The 18,249-nt window shown below is 40.5% G+C and overlaps 1 protein-coding gene across 6 annotated transcripts; it reads right to left on the minus strand.

Moving 5' to 3' along the window:
* Window positions 1-581: 581 nt before the first annotated feature.
* st8sia5 (ST8 alpha-N-acetyl-neuraminide alpha-2,8-sialyltransferase 5) lies at window positions 582-16,655 on the minus strand. Of its 6 annotated transcripts, none has more exons than XM_085792956.1 (9): window positions 15,788-16,573; window positions 10,728-10,835; window positions 10,312-10,407; window positions 7,040-7,132; window positions 5,449-5,535; window positions 4,445-4,589; window positions 4,164-4,276; window positions 2,992-3,084; window positions 582-2,905 (listed from the first exon to the last, which is right to left on the minus strand). In XM_085792956.1, exons 1-9 carry the CDS (start codon window positions 15,931-15,933, stop codon window positions 2,443-2,445), a joined length of 1,344 nt encoding a protein of 447 aa, XP_085649082.1. In that variant the 5' UTR covers window positions 15,934-16,573; the 3' UTR covers window positions 582-2,442. The 6 variants fall into 6 exon arrangements, with proteins under 6 accessions (XP_085649082.1, XP_085649081.1, XP_085649084.1 ...); XM_085792955.1 differs by having other exon boundaries at window positions 5,449-5,610; window positions 15,788-16,133; XM_085792958.1 differs by lacking the exon at window positions 10,312-10,407 and having other exon boundaries at window positions 15,788-16,655.
* Window positions 16,656-18,249: the final 1,594 nt, after the last annotated feature.

The following is an 18,249-nucleotide window of genomic DNA, read 5'->3' on the forward strand; positions in this document are numbered from 1 at the left end:
CGGTTGTCCACGAGAGTCTGTGTCGGCCGCACTGGGGCACATTAACACAGTTTTCAGTCCCACCAATCATTCCGCATAGAAAAGCACACCGAAAGCACTGTATATTTATTTGGAGAGGCTGTCGTAAACATCTAGGCCCAAGTGTAATATAAGCTAATTTTGCTCATAACAGTAGTAGGCTAAAGCAGCAGTCATGGTAGCCCTCCTCCAAATTGCTAACTTAGCTAATGAATATCCAGTTAAAAGCTACTTTCCCATAAAGTTTAACCAGCTACATGCACAATTAAATTATTACTATTGCTTATTTAATCTTCTAGGCTATACTTTTTGTTATTTCAACTTCACTTTTTTTTTTTTTACTTTTTACAATGTATATTGTATGCCCATTAGCTAGTGTTACATTAACAACCACTGACTGTTTCAACTCAGCTGACATGATGTGGACTGAACATGGATATGCTAATGCTTAGGCCTACATTTTTTCTTATGACTACCACATCTTGTCTTAGAAGAACTACAACTAATCTGGCTGATCCCCACTCATACACAACACAACAATAATGAATGCATGAACATACAAGTGAGAAAAACCAAACAAGTTTATTTACAAACACAATACCAGTATAAAGAATAATCCAGAGTCAGTTAAGAAGCACTGTGTTTCAAATTACCTCTTATGCTACCTTTAACCAGTTCCTTTCCTGTTTCCATTCCTTATTCAGTTGTGTCTGTACAACAATTTAGTGGTCAAACCAATTTTTTTTGGTGTTCATATTCGGTGAACGTAAGAGTCTATACAAATGGTGATAGGAACAGCACGTTTGAATCTTATAAGCAATGTTGTCCTTGAAATACAATGGAAAAATAAATGACAAGTGCACAGCGCAAGCATGGACAGATGATAAGTGACCAAAATATCAATTTACAGTCTCTTAAAACCTTTTGCAATGTACAACTACAAATAAACAGGGAAAACACGCAGCTTTCCAATGCTTAAAAGCACAGTGCTTTCTCAAGTGCAAAGGGGAAAGATAAATAATAGGAGTGTTCATAAAAGTATCGGAGCACTTTACAAAAGGGCAGCAACCATCTTCATTCTTGCATCTTTAATAAATGAAAACTGCATCCATTACCTATTATACAATTCACATCCACGGAGCCATTCATCTCTTTGTGATAAGGTTCGTGTATACACCTCCAAAAGCACTGTGAGTTTCAGTAGAGGCTCAATAGTGTAAACATATTTAAGTGATCATTGAAGCAGGCACACACAAAGCCAAGTACAGAGTAAGGTCATGCAGAGCATCACATGAGTATGAATGGTGTTCACTAGGAATAAGACGTCACTAATTCCAATAGAGTAGAAGCTAAGAACTGCACATGAACGTCTGTACCTTAGAGAGTCCTACATGTCTTTGATTCAAGAGATCAACTAAGATTTAGGTTTGATTTCAGTGTATTTGAAGATTATGCAAAACACCTATAGGTGCAGTGCATAATATCGTATAGAGAGGGGTTTGATATCTCATAAGGCAGCATGGCTTAAGACATGAAAGATGACGAGAGGCTGGGTTGCTCAACGGTGCTCTGTTGCTTTACAAATTGGATGGCCTTGAAAGGTTTGCTGAGGTGGTGTCATTGCAAAATATTTATACGTAACGAGCCAAAAAATAGGAGGAAAAAATAAAACATCCCCACTTCTTCTCATACACCTTTTGTTTTTTTTTAACCAGTAAATTTTTAAATGGGAGAAAGTAGGCCATTGAAAACAGGCCATTTTTAACAGTGTTTTAAAACATTCACCCAATGAATCTGGTGAATAGGAAATAGATTACAAAAGTAGACAATGGTTGTTACAATTTTATCCTCTTTTTTTTTTTTAATCTTTTTTTTCTTCTAAATATTAGCATAATATCAAGGTTCAGGCTTTGTTTTACACAAACATTAAAAGCTGCCACACCCACAGAGTGTCCAAGAGAAAGAAGAGAGGGACAAAGGTCGGGGGGGCACAAAGACACCCACTGCGGCCTCGTTTCAGCATAAATACCTGTGCAACGTTGAGTAGAAAACAACACCTCTGTACAGCAGAGCCACTAGAAAACTTCACAGAAACAACACTCATCACTATGAAGACCACTTTTCACATTAAAAATAAACATCCTATGGCCAGAGATTCAAAGACGTCGTCCATAGTGGTTTGATTGGCTTTAAAGAAACAACTTAAAATACGCATCAGAAAGAAAAGTACGTTGGCAATTAAAGCAAGCAACCTTCAGTGAGTGGTTGAAGAAGTGTACACTCTGAAGGCCAACTCTCTTTTTAGGAAATAGTGAACCATCTCTTCACTGAAATGAAAACACAACAGGTAAATCTGCTTTAAAAGAAACATATTAAAGATCAAAATGTTGAGAGCTTCCACATTAAAGCAGGGGGAGTGGGGGATCACGTGCACGGCACTGTGTGTACATTGATGATCCCGCGGGTGTGCATGTGAATGAAGTTGAAGATTTCATGGGGCATGGCGTGGAAGCCCGGCCGCGGCTTGACGTTGTCGTAGTAATGGTGGGTGATGAAGATGCCGGAGGGGTTCATGGGAAACGCCCAGAAGCCGTAGAGGTGGACCTCCTCGCACATCTCCATGGCGGCGGTCACCAGCATCAGGCCGCTGCTGAGCCGCTTGGCCCGGACGCCCTGCACGGCCCAGAAGCGCTGCACGTTGAGCAGATACTGTGGGTGGAAGAAGAACACGCCTCTCTGGGAGTCAAAGTCGTCCAGCATATACTTGACTCTGAAGGATACGTCGGTGTTGCGGGTGTTGTAGAACGCTGGAAGCACCACGGAGGAGTTTTCGTAATTCTGGAGAACTTCGTAAAATGGCCGCCGCCATTTCTCCAGCTTCTGAAATCTGCACAGGAGGGAGAGACAGAAGAAGATCTAAACCCCAAAGGAACTGAAGACTTAAGACACAGACAGACTGGAGATTTACAGTACCTCTCTGTAATTATACTCGGATTTATTGTCACCAGATCTGTTTTAGTGCCAACATCAGCTGAGTACTTGTCATTAATGGGCGGGATGTTGCACCTGTGAAAAAGGAAATGCACTCATGAAGGAGTTCAAATGGATTTGATCTGACCTGACACAAACGGACCAAAGCATGCTGATGACACACAATGTAGGGCTGCACAAGTAACCACAGAACAGATGTGATCAGTACTCGGGTTTCTAAGGAATTAAACGGTTTACTTTAGCTTAATCAGGCGCGTCGCACCTCAGATTTCTTCACATGCAGGGTGAATAGTAAGTATAGTAACAAACCTTAAAAGAAAAAGAAAAATCTAAAATATGTATGACATATCCACATATGAAGCATTTTCCTACTGTGTAGAAGAGTTCCCTGGGTGCCACTACTTCAGATCATAGTGTAACATACTGTAAGTGGCTTCTCCTGATTTCCATTGGATTTATGAAAACTTATATTTGCCTCACAGAACGGTTAGCCCTCATCCTTAAAGTCATTTCCCTTATTAACTGGGAATAGTATTTAAAAATATAAGCAGTGAGGTAAAGATTTTACCTCTTGTCCAACATACAAAAGTGCTTTATTGTTTATCCATGTCTTCCGTTCTGGGGATATTACTTTTAAAATGGAATAAGCACCTTTAGCCTTGAGCACCAGACTTTTAACATGATGTAATGCGCATTTACGATCCTGTCAGTTCAGCCCCTTAATTTATGATTATTGTCTAGAAATGAGAGTAATGCTTTTGTCTTCTTCTCTGAAAACAAAGCAGCCATCGCTGTCACTGTAAACAACATGGGAGGCAGTCGGGCGCAATTCTGCACTTGCTGCATTTAGTCGCCCCTCTGGTGCAGTAAATCAAGCTGTCCCTGCTTAACAATAAAATGCTGCCTAATCAGAGATGAGAGCATTTTAACTACTAGGCTTTACTGGCAAAGGCTCAAGTGTAATGTTTCAGGATTTCCTATGCAGCCATAAGGCTTCTTATGTCATTGCATGATTACAAGTTCAGGTTTTTATGAAGTCGGTTATTTTTATTCTCCCCCTAATGCATGTCCAATCACTTAGAGAGCTAAATTAAACGTGATTGTCACTGTGCAGCCCTCACAGTACGAACACTGAAAGATCATATCCCGTATACCTAAACACAAAATCTGCTGAGTCAATTTCCTTGCCACATTTGCTGTTCTTGATGATGCCGCCATTTCCAATAACAGCACATTTCTTGTACTGTGATTTGGAATACGGCATGTCCTGGATGAAACAGACAGGTTTTTTATTAACGGCAGATAGACGGGCGCTTTGAATCAAATAGATTGTATCACCAGGTTATAAGGTACAATAAAAAAAAAAAGGCAATTTTCAGGAACACTCATAAAGGTTTAAATATGTGAATATGCATCAAGCAGGATATAAACTTACATCAGGGAACATCTTGAAGACCTCGGTGGTGATGGGGAGAATACCACTAGTGTCCACTTCGTACCTCAGCTTGGTCCCTGCAGGCGTGTTCCTCTTGGTGGTGAACAAAAAGGAAGGAGCATTACAGCAGCGAGACAGAGACATCCTTCAGGGAGACGACAAAGAAAAATGAGTTAGTCTAATTGTAGAGGACTGCCGGCCAGCATCAAGACAAAAACAAGCCTGTGTTGTGCTGATATTGTCTTTATTTTTTGACATTGGGCTCACACTGACCCAGATATGTATCTATATGAATGATAATAATTGTAAAATTGACCATTTAATGCCCTTCAAATAAGTTTTAAAATATTGTAACCTCAAACTATGATTGCACATTTGATGAAGGTGAAAAACATACATAATATACATTGCTATTAAACCAAATAAGGAACTAATTCATGATGGTATATATAGACTATACATGAACACTTCGCATCATGGAACGAAAGTCAGCGTCAACATTGCAAGACAGGACATCTTTCACCTTCACCAAACAGCTGTATTTAATGATTTATAGCTTGAGTCTCTGAGAGCCCAAAGCTGGGCAACCTTTGAAATGGCATTGCATTTATCAGTTTGTTTTTTTATAGAATTACGAAATGTCAAATGAAAAGAAATGGAAAAATTATTCAGATTTTGGGGGACCTAAATAAAACATTAGGGTTAAAAATACCACATGGACAATGGGAAAACAAAAAGCAGCCAGACTCAGACGCCATGCAGGCTAGACTGGTTCAGTTTGAACATTTATTCAAGGAAAAGAAAAACACGAAAGTCGTGGGACATGGAGTAACAAAATCCAACCAGAACCAAGGCTAAAAGAAAATCAGAAACACGTGGGAGTAGAAACAGAAGCATAAGAAGAAATCATGAGGGAATCTGAACAGAGAAATGACACGAACAGAGAGTGAATCTACAAAGGAAGATACACATTTGTTCTTCTGCCGAGACTGAGCGATGCTTACTTAAAGTTGCTGGTCTCCTCTTTGTTCTGCTCCCACCTACACACCTGCAGGTTTCGCCATCTTTCAAACAGGTCTGAGGTTTTCACCCTGGCAGACAGGCAGAGAGACTTGTGGAATGAGGAAGGATACCCATGGCCATGTATTTTTCGATTAACCATGTTTCTAAAAGGATAGTAAATTGAAGAAACACCATAAAAACCACTCAAAAAGACAAACAAAAGGACAGAAAAATTGCAGTGAGGAGCTGCTACATGATGATGGGACCACTGACTGACGCCACCCGATCTAGACGGCGCATTCATCCAAAGACAGTGGCTTCATCATCATCAGTGTGTCTGTAAATAGCTCTCCTCCCACTGACTTTCATTTGGAGATGATTGGGAGATGTGTGTTGCTCTGGGAGGAAGAATGGCACCATTACTTTGACTGCTTGGCAAAGTGACAGCAGCTGTTTACTGCCACAGCTCGAGAGGCTCACAGCCCATCGTCGAGCACCCAGAATGCATTGGACAAAAAAAAAGACTCTTTGATGCATCGAAAAGGTCAGTGGACAATGATCAAATTCATACAAGAGGGAAGATAATGCCCAGATCGCCGTCAGCATGGTTGGCCATTTGAAGAGTATAAAAAATGGGGCTCGTTTATCTACTGCATGATGTAAGAATTTAAGCTGACTGCAATTACTTTGCATAACCGTCAAAATCATTTCCATACATCTGAAAAAAAATAGCTGGATGAAACTAACAGAAATTTTGTATTTCCGTCACTGTTTTCCACCGTTTCAGGTTCGACTGGACCTCTTTTAAATGACATTGTGGCGTCACAAGGAGCTTCATTTCTAATATTCGACAACAATATTTCCATGAGCATCTATTGACATTAGCATCATGGATTTAGTTGCAAAGCCTAAAGGCAAGCAGAAATGTAGCTTTTATTTATATGTTCCAATGTTTAAAGCACATTTTCAAAGAAACTTGTAATGCAAAAATGAACACTCACTCATTGTGTAAAGTTTCATTGTGATAGCAGTAAACAAAAAAAAATAGCCCCATTGGTGTGTATTGTTTTCTGGCCTTATTGGCACCATAGACTTTATATAGGACAGTAAATCAATCTTGGATTGATGAGAATTAAACATATTTCCCCAACTAGGATTTCTTAGGACTTTTATAGTATGTTGTTCTGGACACCTCAAAGAAATGATGTATGGTGACAATTTTGGGTCCAAAATGAGCTAGATTGCCTGGACTATATGTGTATCGTTAAACTATGTTTAGGCTTTGACTATAATGGTGGCATAAAATTATCAGAAAAAGACAATTTACTCGTAATTATTTGTATGGCAATTGATCGTCAACTAAAATTTCAAGATTGTGACAGCCCTCTTCCTATTTGGAATTAATTTGATTGTTTCCTCACACCTGCAGCGTATTTACTTCACTAAATTGGGAATGTAATGTTCCCTTCACCTACCTGACAGGCCGTTGAGGATCACCTTACAGGAACAACTCCCACTCTAAATAAGGCTGTCCACCACCACCAGCACCTCCACCACACGTGTTGTTGGGCTTTGTCATACATGAACACTCACATTGTCAAGACTTTGACGTCCATAATCTCCTGTCTGAGCTCCCTGCATGCAGTGGAGTTGAAGTCAAAGGAGCCATCATAGTTCTCCAGATACCTGGCGGGATAGACACAGTCATCCTCTTGCCTGAACCTCTCCTCCTCTCACACACATACACAAGAGAATCAATCAACAGCATTTAACAACAAAACTGTGGAAATAGGATGCACTATATCAAACAGTGAGTTAAAAGACACAGCTAAGCAAACATACAGTATTTTATATTTAAAGACTATAGATTGACTTTATAAAATGCTAGAATATCTGAAGAGAATTGTGGGATGACAAATGACAGAAGTGATGCAACTGATTTGGCGTCACAAACAGGAGAGTAAGTTACTGTTAACTGGACACTTGCACCAGATTTTGCTACATCTTAGTCTAAACCAATGTTTTTTACTAAGTGAATAGAATAACACCTCTCATATTTTTACTTATTTAATTGGTTATGATGAGGACTTGCATGATTAAAAACTGTTGTTCTATGATTATAATGTGTATACTGTATATCAGTTTAAAGGAGACAGAAACACATTGTTAAAATGGTGGATTAGAGCAGTGTAGCATCTGGTGGATATGGGTATGAGAGGCTCTGTGCTTTTAAGTCAGGCAGTACAATAGATATATTACAGCTAAATGCAGTAAAGTGGTGCTGGCTACAGTAACATGAGGGTTTTGACTCAGTGGCTGATTTCTTGATATTTTGATACATACACACATACACAAATGCCCATGCAAACAGGTAATATTAACATAAATGCAAGACTTTTGTAATTTAAATCTCATCAAGAAGAGTTAATGCATTATTTTAAGACACATATGCAACAATTGTCACATTGAAATGGCAACCCAAAGCAGACAAAAGTAATGTCCTCACAGTGGCGGCGTGAATTAGACGAAATGGTTTCTGCAGAGGAAGCTCAGAGGATTCAGAGGATTAACGTTAAATTTGTGTTAAGGTGTCGGTAAGTTGCCATTTATCTGTGCACTGATGCCTCATTTCTCACAGCACAACATTGTATTTACATGCAATCAAAGTGCCGTCTGGATAAAATGTGTGTGTGTTGTTGTTTGTGTTTTAAGATGACGTGGGTTGATTAGAATGGAGGTTGATAGGGGAGAAGAGGGAAACCACCACTGTTGACGACATTTGACTCGAAAGTGCCATCAGCTTTGTCAGAGGTAAGACAGTAAACAGTTTTGACTTTCTCACAGATTGATCCTACTGTATTTGATCACTGAGTCCAATGTTACAGATGTAAAGTTAAAAAAAATTATTTATATGTATGTTGTATGTTAGAGCAAGACTCTGCAACTTTTGAAAAAGAAAAAAACAAATTGTTATGCTTACAAATCATACGTTGAAATGAAATATGCTCTTGCTTATTTCATTAAAATACAAATAGCTGGTTTGCTATTGATATAAAACCCTGATATTTGTTGTCTAGGTGACATTTGGCAGGTATATTTTTGCAGTTTATTAGATTATTAAACAGAATATCATGAAATGATGATTCAATGCACCTTTATCTTGTGGCCACAGTGGGCGCTGTTTAGCAAAAATTACACAGTCTCCCTCTAGTCATGCTAATCCAGGTTACATTTTGTATTCCAGTAGGCAAAGGTTCGTTGATTTAAGTTACATTACTTATTTTTTGTATCTTATATATCCGAGTGCTCACTTCTACTCAAAATTTAAGGATTAAGTGTAAGTTGTTGAAATGTTTTTGACTTGCATGCAAATTCAACCTTGTAACATGGACATGAGGCAATAAATAGGCCTATACTTTGAAATGTGCAATGTGCATGTTCATTCACATTGGACTAATGATTTTGTGCGATTAAAAGATTCTCACTCTTAGAGGGTTTCTTCTTTTAGGCCTAATCAATAATTTTCCTTTTAGGTCTGGGCAGAGGGCCACATACCTGTCATCTCTTTTGTCTATATTTAATACCTTTGAATAGGATATTTATCCTGAAGACACTTCAGGCAATTTTACTTCGATTAAACTGAGTAATATAGTAATCATTATTTCAATATACTCTTAATAATGTATAGTTAAATCTTTGATATCTTCTAAATTTAGATGTATATCCCGTGAAGTGATACAAGGGGATTTGATGCCAACATGGCAGCGATTGCAGGGTGTGTTGTTTTTTGTTTTTTTTAGAATTAATGTCAGTCGGACAGAGTAAATGATGTGTGGTGTTTTGAAAGATGGAAAAAAATGTAACATATTACCTGAGGCTGTGGAGGTAAATGAGATGATTAAAAAAAAAATGAATGATGCTTATAAAAGAACACATCAAGCAATACAATGGAGCAATGCGTTAAAGGAACAAGATGCTGGGATGAAATCGTACAAATAAGGAACGATGAAACTGGTTGTCTACATCCACCTGATGATGCAGTATATTTCTGAGGTTTTACCTAGAGGAGCATCTGTCTTATGTAATACATCTGGCACTTTGAATATAGGGCTACTCATGCTTGTTTTAGCTAAGATGATGAAACCTTTGCAAGTGTTCTGTGTTCACTTCTAAAAGCAAGGCAGTAATTCATTGATGAGATGAGTTTCATCTCTTATGGCAGCCTATAGTTTAATCATGTAATGCTGGTTCAGAACCAATCCAGGATGAGAAAGAATAACCAGCATTTTATCATAGATGTTGAAATCTACTGCTCAGTGCAATGAGGATTTGGATTTTGGAGGGGAGGGGGAGGTAAAAAATCTGGTTTGTTCCTGTTTTTCTAATAAGGAAAGTAAAGTGGAAAAGGGGATAAATCCAGGTCGCAGAGAGAGACAATGCAGATGTGAGAAGGGGGAGATAGGGGGGGAGCAGAGAGAAGTGTCCACACTATGTACATGGCATACACACAGAGCTGTGCAGAACACATGAGACACAGGTTGAGAAGGACAAGGCATTTGGAAAATGGGTGCTGGATGGGACACAGAGGTACGAGGAGAAGCCAGTACATCAACAGGAGACCGTGGTTCAACCAGCTTCTGGAGGGGGTTGGGAGGGTGGGGGGAGTGGGGGGGGGGGAGGTGGAGTGGGGTTTAAGGATCTGGGGGTCGAGGTGGACGGGGGGGCAGACAACATGCAAGAGCAAATCTGAAGTGCAACCACCACTGAAAAAATATGAGAGTTTAATACCCTTCAGACTAATGAAAAAGAAAGAGGCATTCTTGGGTTTCTGTGAAAATACTAAAAATGCCTTCAAACTGGCCTACCTTTGAGAGCGTTTTTTTTTCTTCTTAATATCGGCTAGGCAGGGTGTGACTATTACGGAGAGCTGTGAATCTGGCTGAAAATTCTGACGGAAACATCTGTCAACATGCAGACAGGTTAAGTTAGAGTTAAATGTGTTATGTGGTCCTGTGACATCAGTTCCCCTGCTATCTTCCTAAAAAACCTGCAGGTTTCAAAACAAGTACATTAAAAAAAGAGTTAAAATGTGTTTTGCGGCTTTTCTTTCTACAGCATCTGAAGAGACAGGCGGACGTTAACAGCGGCCCAGTCCACACATGCAGGGCTGGGTCGTCACTATGATGGATTTGTAACTTGTATTCACTGTCAATCTATCTGTCTGTCTCTCACACTCTCTTTTCTCAGAGATGTTGTGCAGTCAGTCACGCTGGAAAGGTACCTTTTCCTTCCATTTCTGGCAGGCTTCAGAGATCCATCATCCGAGAAATTAACGGGACCGGTCCAATTTCCTGTCTCGTCCCCTTTGAGTCGGCTAAACTGTTGCGCACTAGTAAGAAAATGAGTCAGTTTATTTGGTATTTATTGTCCTTACTGTGCAAATGTCAAACACATACAACTAAGCCCATGTGTTCACTCAGAAGTCAGAATTGCACATTCATGCACACACATACACATATACATTAGAGGGGGAGCAGCTTTTTTGGCTCAAGAAAAACAGTCAAAATGTGACATCAGACATGGTAAGAATGGATTATCAGTTAATGACACTGTGGTTTGGATGGTTAATTTATGCTCTGCTGGGCTGTTGCCACTCTTCTGGGTGTGAATCAAACATTTACACTCTGCAATATTGGCACGCAGGAGTGTAAGACTGGTAATTCAATATATTAAAGTCACTGTGATTTAAGAGAGAGAAACAACAATGGCTGCCAATGTTTCTGCGAATGTCAAATCACTTCTGTGCAAGAAACACCAACAGACTTGCCAAGTGAAGGTACTATACTGTAAACTGGCAAATTTAGACCATCTCTTTGGCCAAATGTTCCTGGTAAGGGAGATTTTTACACTTGATGATCACTACTCATTATTTAGCAGTTGCTTTAAATCATCGGTATCTTTGGAGGAGCTTCGTAGAAGACTAAGATATTAACCGAGGTGAAGATATTTGGAGTTATCTCAAGTTAGAATAAAATAGCCTAGGTCAATCAAGCCTGTTTAAAGAAAAATGCTTTGGAAACAGAGGAGCTCGTTATCTCTAACTTTCACAGTCAGAGGAGACCATTTGGTGCTAAAGGACTGAGTACTTTTAGAGGTTTTCTTCTTTCAATAGCCTATAATAAGTTTAATGGCTACCAATATTGTTCGTTTTTTGTTACTTTAAACAAAATGCGTAAAAAAGACCAAAACCAACAAGACCTAGGTCCATCTCTCAAGTTTTGCCAACGCCACATAGCCAACATTAGCATGAAAAGCTGTTTATTTACCAATCTTTCCAAGAACCAGTGGTTTTCTTTAAGCTATCGATGTTCACAAAACAAACGGATATAAAACTTAAACTTATACTAGTGCAATCTGGACGCTACAGTTGTTCGGCATCAGGATAACTGTGCCATGGCTAGCTGGTTAGCATGCTAGCATCAGTTGAGAAAAGACTAGATAAATGTAAAACAAGTGGTTTGCTTTTCACAGCTGGAGACATCTCTTGGTGAGCAGAGGAAATTGTTTCATGCTAAATTTGCAATTCTTCTAGACATGTACTGTAGCTAGGCCTTTGTTACAGCTGTTAGACCTATAGGCCTACTGCTAATGGTAGCTATGTAGCATTAGCGAATCATTGATGGAAAGTTAACAGCGTAATAAATGCAGTTATTGGTTCCTGTCTTTGCACGATTTCTGTGACGAGAAAAATATAGAATATCACCAGATTTTACACTTTAAAAAGTTAAGCAGTCGCAATATTAAAGGATTAGTGAACAGACTAATCACATTCAATACATTCAGATATGTGTGGGCGTAGAACTTCTCCTATTATCCGACTGATTATGCAGGAATCCATGTGTGACTCATTTCTGTGAGTGCTCCGTGGGTGTTGTGCTAAATTCGTTGGGGGAGATTGAACCCTAAGAGCCTCTCTGGGTGCATTATGTGATTGAGCGTTCATCACCGAGGACTCATGTCAATACTGTGATGTGCAGGCGCATTTGGCTTCTCTGAGTGCCACTTTAACATCTAAATAACGCACTGCAACGGCTGCTGGAGAGAACAAGCGAAAAATCAGGGAGATTTTGTGCCTCGCTTTAGGACAGGTGTCTGAAATAGGACAGCTGTCTTTTACACATAATAGTTCATCACATCAGTAGTAGCCTACAACATTATCTAACATAGAACTTAATCACCACCGAAATGCAGCTCTGTCTAAAATGCAGTTGATCAATAGCACATAAAGAGTGCTGATACTTCCCCAATATTGTGACCAGTAAGAAAAACCATAATCAATCTCATGTTACTTAGATCAATTTAATGTCTTGGTTGTGCTTCATCGAATGTGAGGAGCCCATTTATCTCCCATTGACTCAATTATGAGGACAGCCCAGACAGTAATCTAAGCAGTAGATTGGGCAAACAACAGGCACAAAGTTGCTCTGAAGCACTAATGAGCTTTGATTCTGCCCCCGAGCGTTGTTAATGGGACTTGAAAGCAGCGAGGACTTTTGTTATACTGGATTCCTTGATTCCTTGGGTTGTTTTTTGTTTTTGTTTTTTTCAGACAAGGCCAGAACATTGATCAAGATGACCATTTAGCACTGGGTGTCCGCAGGTATTTCCTGTAATCCTGAAGGGTTTTATAAGTTTGATAGGTACTTCATTGTCCTTATCAAAACAGGAAATTAGAAGATGTGATCTCCCCCTCCATCTCTTTCTTGTTTCCTCTCGGCATTAGCTTTGAACAAGGGGTCACTTCTGTAAAGAGTGGAAGTGCTGTGACTCATAAATTAGACAATCACAGAAAACCGTTCAGACGTAGCTCACTTACATGAAGGCTAATTTCTTAAATGGGAGTCTGGTGTACAAATTAGTGCCGAAATTAGATTAGTTGATTGGCAGAATTGCAGAGAATTCTGATTGAATTAAACAATCATTTCCATCGGTTATTAAAATGTTTCCAGCTTCTGAGATGTGAGGAGTTAGTACTATTTGCGTCATATTGTCGTAAGCTGAATTTAGATTTCAGTTTGGACCTTGAATCAGACAAAAAAAGAGGACATTCGCAGATGCCCTCTATCCTCTGGGAATTTGTGACCTCTGGGAATATAAATATTTTCCTGAGGTTTTATAGATTGTCATAAATCGATACAATAGATTGACAAGAAAATCATTAGTGGCCTCCACATGTTTCTGTCTCTAGCTGCGAATATTTTTAGATATCACTCTCTTCAAGTCAAATAGAGTTGAAAGTTAATACGTCTGCCGTCACAGAAGTGTGTCACCCATTGTGATCCTTTAATGAGCTCCCTCCTTGTTCCTGCACTGCCATTTTGCCGTCCTATATTCTCCACAACTTAGAGAAGATAGGCGAAAGATGAGTATGATTCGTAATAGGCCCACGATGTGACTCAGTGGCCAGATTTGTGGTCAAGATTTTTCATTATTTGAACTCCACTGCATGCAACTTAGAGGAGAGCCCTCTGCCCCTCGATTTATGATACGTCTACACTATTACTCCCTGTGACTCCTCTCTTTATCCAAGCACCCAAATGTCTCCTCTGCTGCAGCCGTAGCCCATAGACATCCCTGGTATAGGTAAAACCTGCAGAGATGTGTTCACTATTCCTCTGAAAACACATGAGCATATGATAAATGCCCTGCCAATGTGTTCCCTGGCCTGCATGGGGGAAGAGACATGGGTGCGGTCGAACCCATGTGGACGCCGACCAAAGACTTGTGATTGTTTATGCATGGAGAGATATCATAAGATGACGTCTTCTCTCTCTCCTTTCTCTGCCTGCACACATACACCACCATGCAAACACATCCATTTCATCATCACCCCCTCTTTTAGTCTCTCACTCTCTCCATCTCCTCTCTCTTTCTCTCCCCCACTTGCACTGATAGGTGTGTGTGTGTGTGTGTTTGCAGAGTAGACAGACTGTAGCAAAATGGCTGCCGCTGAGCCCACTGGTTTCTGTTGTGTGGCTTGTTCCCCCTCTCTCTCCTAGGTCTGAGCGCTAGGAGCAAAGTAAGGGCACAGGCGAGGAAAAGGTGTTCAGTATGTGTGTGCATGTGTGCATGTGTGCATGTGTGCATGTGTGCGTGTGTGTTGGGTCTAGATTCATGCATCTCGCTGAAGAGGTCACAGGATGCCATGAATCCACATTGAGTATCCAGACCAGCCCAGCAGGGTGGCAGTACAGGGGGGAGGGGGTTAGCTGTGTGGGGGAGCTTTCAGATTGCAGCACATGTATGTTTGCTTTGCAGGAAGCATATATGTGCTGTCTGTATAGAAATCTGGAGGTGGGGATAATAAAGTTTTCTGATTATAGCCTATATAGGTGAGATTTTGGTTTTCTTCATTAACCACCTAAAGATCAAACATCCCGGCTTCTCAGCATCTGCTCGTCTCACACTGAATATTTTCTCTGATTGTAAAGCTTTAGGGCAGGGGCGCTCGCTGAAATGTAGTAAACAAAGGGCTGTTTTTGTAATTGATTTAGATGAGTAGAAACCAGGATTTCGGCTCAAGAACCTCCGATCAGGGAGTTAAATAGTGTTTCTATTGCAGAGGTGTTACAAAACTTGTCTCTGCAGTGGCACTGACTGAGTGCAGCCTGGTAGAGAGAAAATGATTTATTTAACAGGGAACCAATGAGAAATACACATCATCATAACCATGTTGCTATCTGTTATCATCATCAATGGCTTTCAGTTGCATTATGATAATCTGATGCCGCTGTAAGATGTAGGCTACGACCAGTCAAGAAGAAGAAGAAGAAGGCTGAAACGGAAAATCAAATAAAGATCTTTGGAAAAAAAAGAAAAGAAAGGGAAAACATTACCATACACAGCTGGGGCACTGTGTATGGTATGAATGTGATGCTTCACTTTCAGAAAATATCAAAAAAATAAATCCAATGGAAACTGTTTTCTATGCCACTGGGAAAAAAAGATGGATGGTTAATTGCTATTGTTCTTTGCAGCCATTAAAAGCTTGTTTCCCCCCATCCGGACTACTCCCATGTATTACCGAACAGTTTATCAATTTATCATCCATTATTTATCTTTCATCACTCAGTCATTGATTGGGATAAAAACTGATCAATAATAGGCTACTCATCACAGAGAACGGCAATAAACGCATGCTTCTTTTTCTTTTCTTTCTTTTTTTAAAACTCTGAATATATTATTATCATTACACTGTGGACAACTCTTACAAACAGAAGGGCCTGCGCTTTAATTGATATTGTTAATGGCGACCGAAGAGGAGAAACAAGCAACACTTACCTCTTAATGTAGTTCTTCCCATAGAGAATCTGCTGCAATAGTGTGACAAGTCCAAATGCGCAAATAAATATGAAACAAAGAGATCTATTGCCGAGTATATCTTTACCCGACGATGGGTCGGAGTAGCCCATTCTGCGGCGCAGCATCCAAGGCTGTCGGTGACACCCGGTTAGGTGTCTCTCTCTGCTGCATTCAGGACCAGTAGCGCAGGTGTCTTGTCCCCGCTGGACTCGTGGACATTGTCCATCACCGCCTCACTAAGCTATTATACCGCTGCTCTCACGCCATCGCATCATTGCAGCTGGATGATGAGCATCGCAATGTGTCGCTCGCTTTGTGTGTGATTTTTTTTCTGAATTAGTGCAAACCAGTAATGGCCCTGCATCTAATTCTGGCCCAAAAATAAATCACATCTATAGAAGCTGAAATATTCTGTAAAAGCGACGGATGGAGAGAGAAGATAAAACAAACATGAAATGTCTGTCCCGAGGGAAACTCTTCTAATTTCTATCGGATTTCGTGCGCTACTCGTCTCGACGAGGTGCAGTCGCTCGGTCGATCCAGATCATCCAAAAATAACGCGCTCCGTGTGCTGCTGTTTGTCCAGAATAAATCCGGGGAACGTACAGACTGACAGACAACGAATGGGCGTCGATTCCCGTAGCACGCCTATTATCATTCAATTCTTTAAATTACTGATGCGATCTGCGACAGGACGGTGGGGTGGGGGGTGGGGGGGGGAGAGAAAAAACAGAGCCTACCCCTCGCTTCATCTCAAATCTGAGCAAAGCTGCGTGACTGAAATGAAAAAGGAGGAGGATGCGCCTTTTCTCAGCCTGGCTGCCGGGAGCGCGCCGCGTTTCATTCAGATGCTTCAGTGCCAAAACCCAAGGTCATGGTCTCCTTCACCTGCGCACTCGAGTCACAACGTCTTATTATAACAGCATGATGAAAAACAAAGCCTGTGACTCCTATGTAAAGATTACATGGGCATCAGATTAAAAGTCATTCACCTATCATCTCTGATCACACCTGATATGGCTGCAGCACTGATGCATATGAGAGCATTTGCGGTTTCACGGGCTGCTGGTTAAATAACATTAATATGAAATATTCATATTCTCTGCTCAGCCATTCCCTTCTACACTTCTCTGTGTTAGTGTTTTCAAACCGCAGCTCCTTCTCAGAGCCCAAACTACTGACAGAAATCGGTCAGTTTTTCTTATACTTATTGATGACATGTTTAATGACATTGATCTCTGCTAGTGTCCACTTTGACGGCTGTTTTGACCATACAGTCTGGACTGTTTTAGCTGCATGCATGCATTAACACCTTCACAAAGCAGCAGACTCAGGTGCATATGAGTGACCCTATACTGACCCTTTCACATGAGTGCACAGAGTGGGACTGTCCTCCAGATCCTCAGTCCTCAGACTCTGTGTCCAAGTGGTAGGCCTATCTGATTTCTGCAAGACATCTCCCTCAATGTCAGTTATTGCAACAGACAGCGTCACTAGCGTTTTGCACCCAGATTGTGCAGCTACAGATTTGGTTAAGTATAAATGTATTTTCTTTCTTGCATATCTGGCCTGGCCGGAAGTGACCAGAGCAAATCTTGTGAGCTGAACATCAAAGTTTGTAACAATGTTTCACTGATATTGTGCAAGCAATACACACACACATACAGCCTGATGAAGTCCACTGGGCGAAACGCATTGCTTAACTTTTAACGATATAATAAATCAGTATTGAAATGACCACATTGTGTACGGTGGAACTCCTTCCTTTCTTCATACACACACATACACATTTGAATTCCATTAAAAAATATATATATATCTATGCTCCATCTTTTTTTCTTCATTTAGCCTATTTGGATCATGCTAAGTAGCCTACATATCCTCCTCTCCAGCCATGGCCCTCAGGATCTTAGTTGTTCCTATGCCAAATGGGATATGTTGTACCGCCAACATGTTCTGGGTCTTTCCTGGGGGTGCTCCCAGTCAAACTTGCACAGAATATCTCCAAATGGAAGAAACTCCTACAACTCCTCTCAATGGCAAGGAGAAGCAATTCTCACTCCAAGCTTCTGACTTTTAAGCTCCCTCATGGCCAGACACTCAACAAAGGAAGCTAATTGGCGCCTTGTATCTGCAGTATTATTGTCTCTGTCATACCCCAGAGCTTGTCAGAGCTTGGCTGGATTAACCTGTGAGTCACAGAAATGAAAAATGAGTTGCGACTTCCTCTTTTCTGTGCACTGTCTGTCTGTGCCTGTATCCTGTCAAGTGTCATCTACACTCTGCACAATATAGACTTTAAATGGCAGCATTATGTCTGGCCCAAAAGATCTATCATAACAACATCAGTAACAAAAGTCTTGATTTTGACACAGGTCCTCGACAAAAAGGTCCAGAATGAATATTACCCAGGGTCCTAATATTGACGGTGAGTATAAACA

This window comes from Trachurus japonicus, chromosome 12 (assembly GCF_045865225.1).
Source record: "Trachurus japonicus isolate A0001 chromosome 12, Traja_1.0".
Taxonomy (NCBI): Eukaryota; Metazoa; Chordata; class Actinopteri; order Carangiformes; family Carangidae; genus Trachurus; species Trachurus japonicus.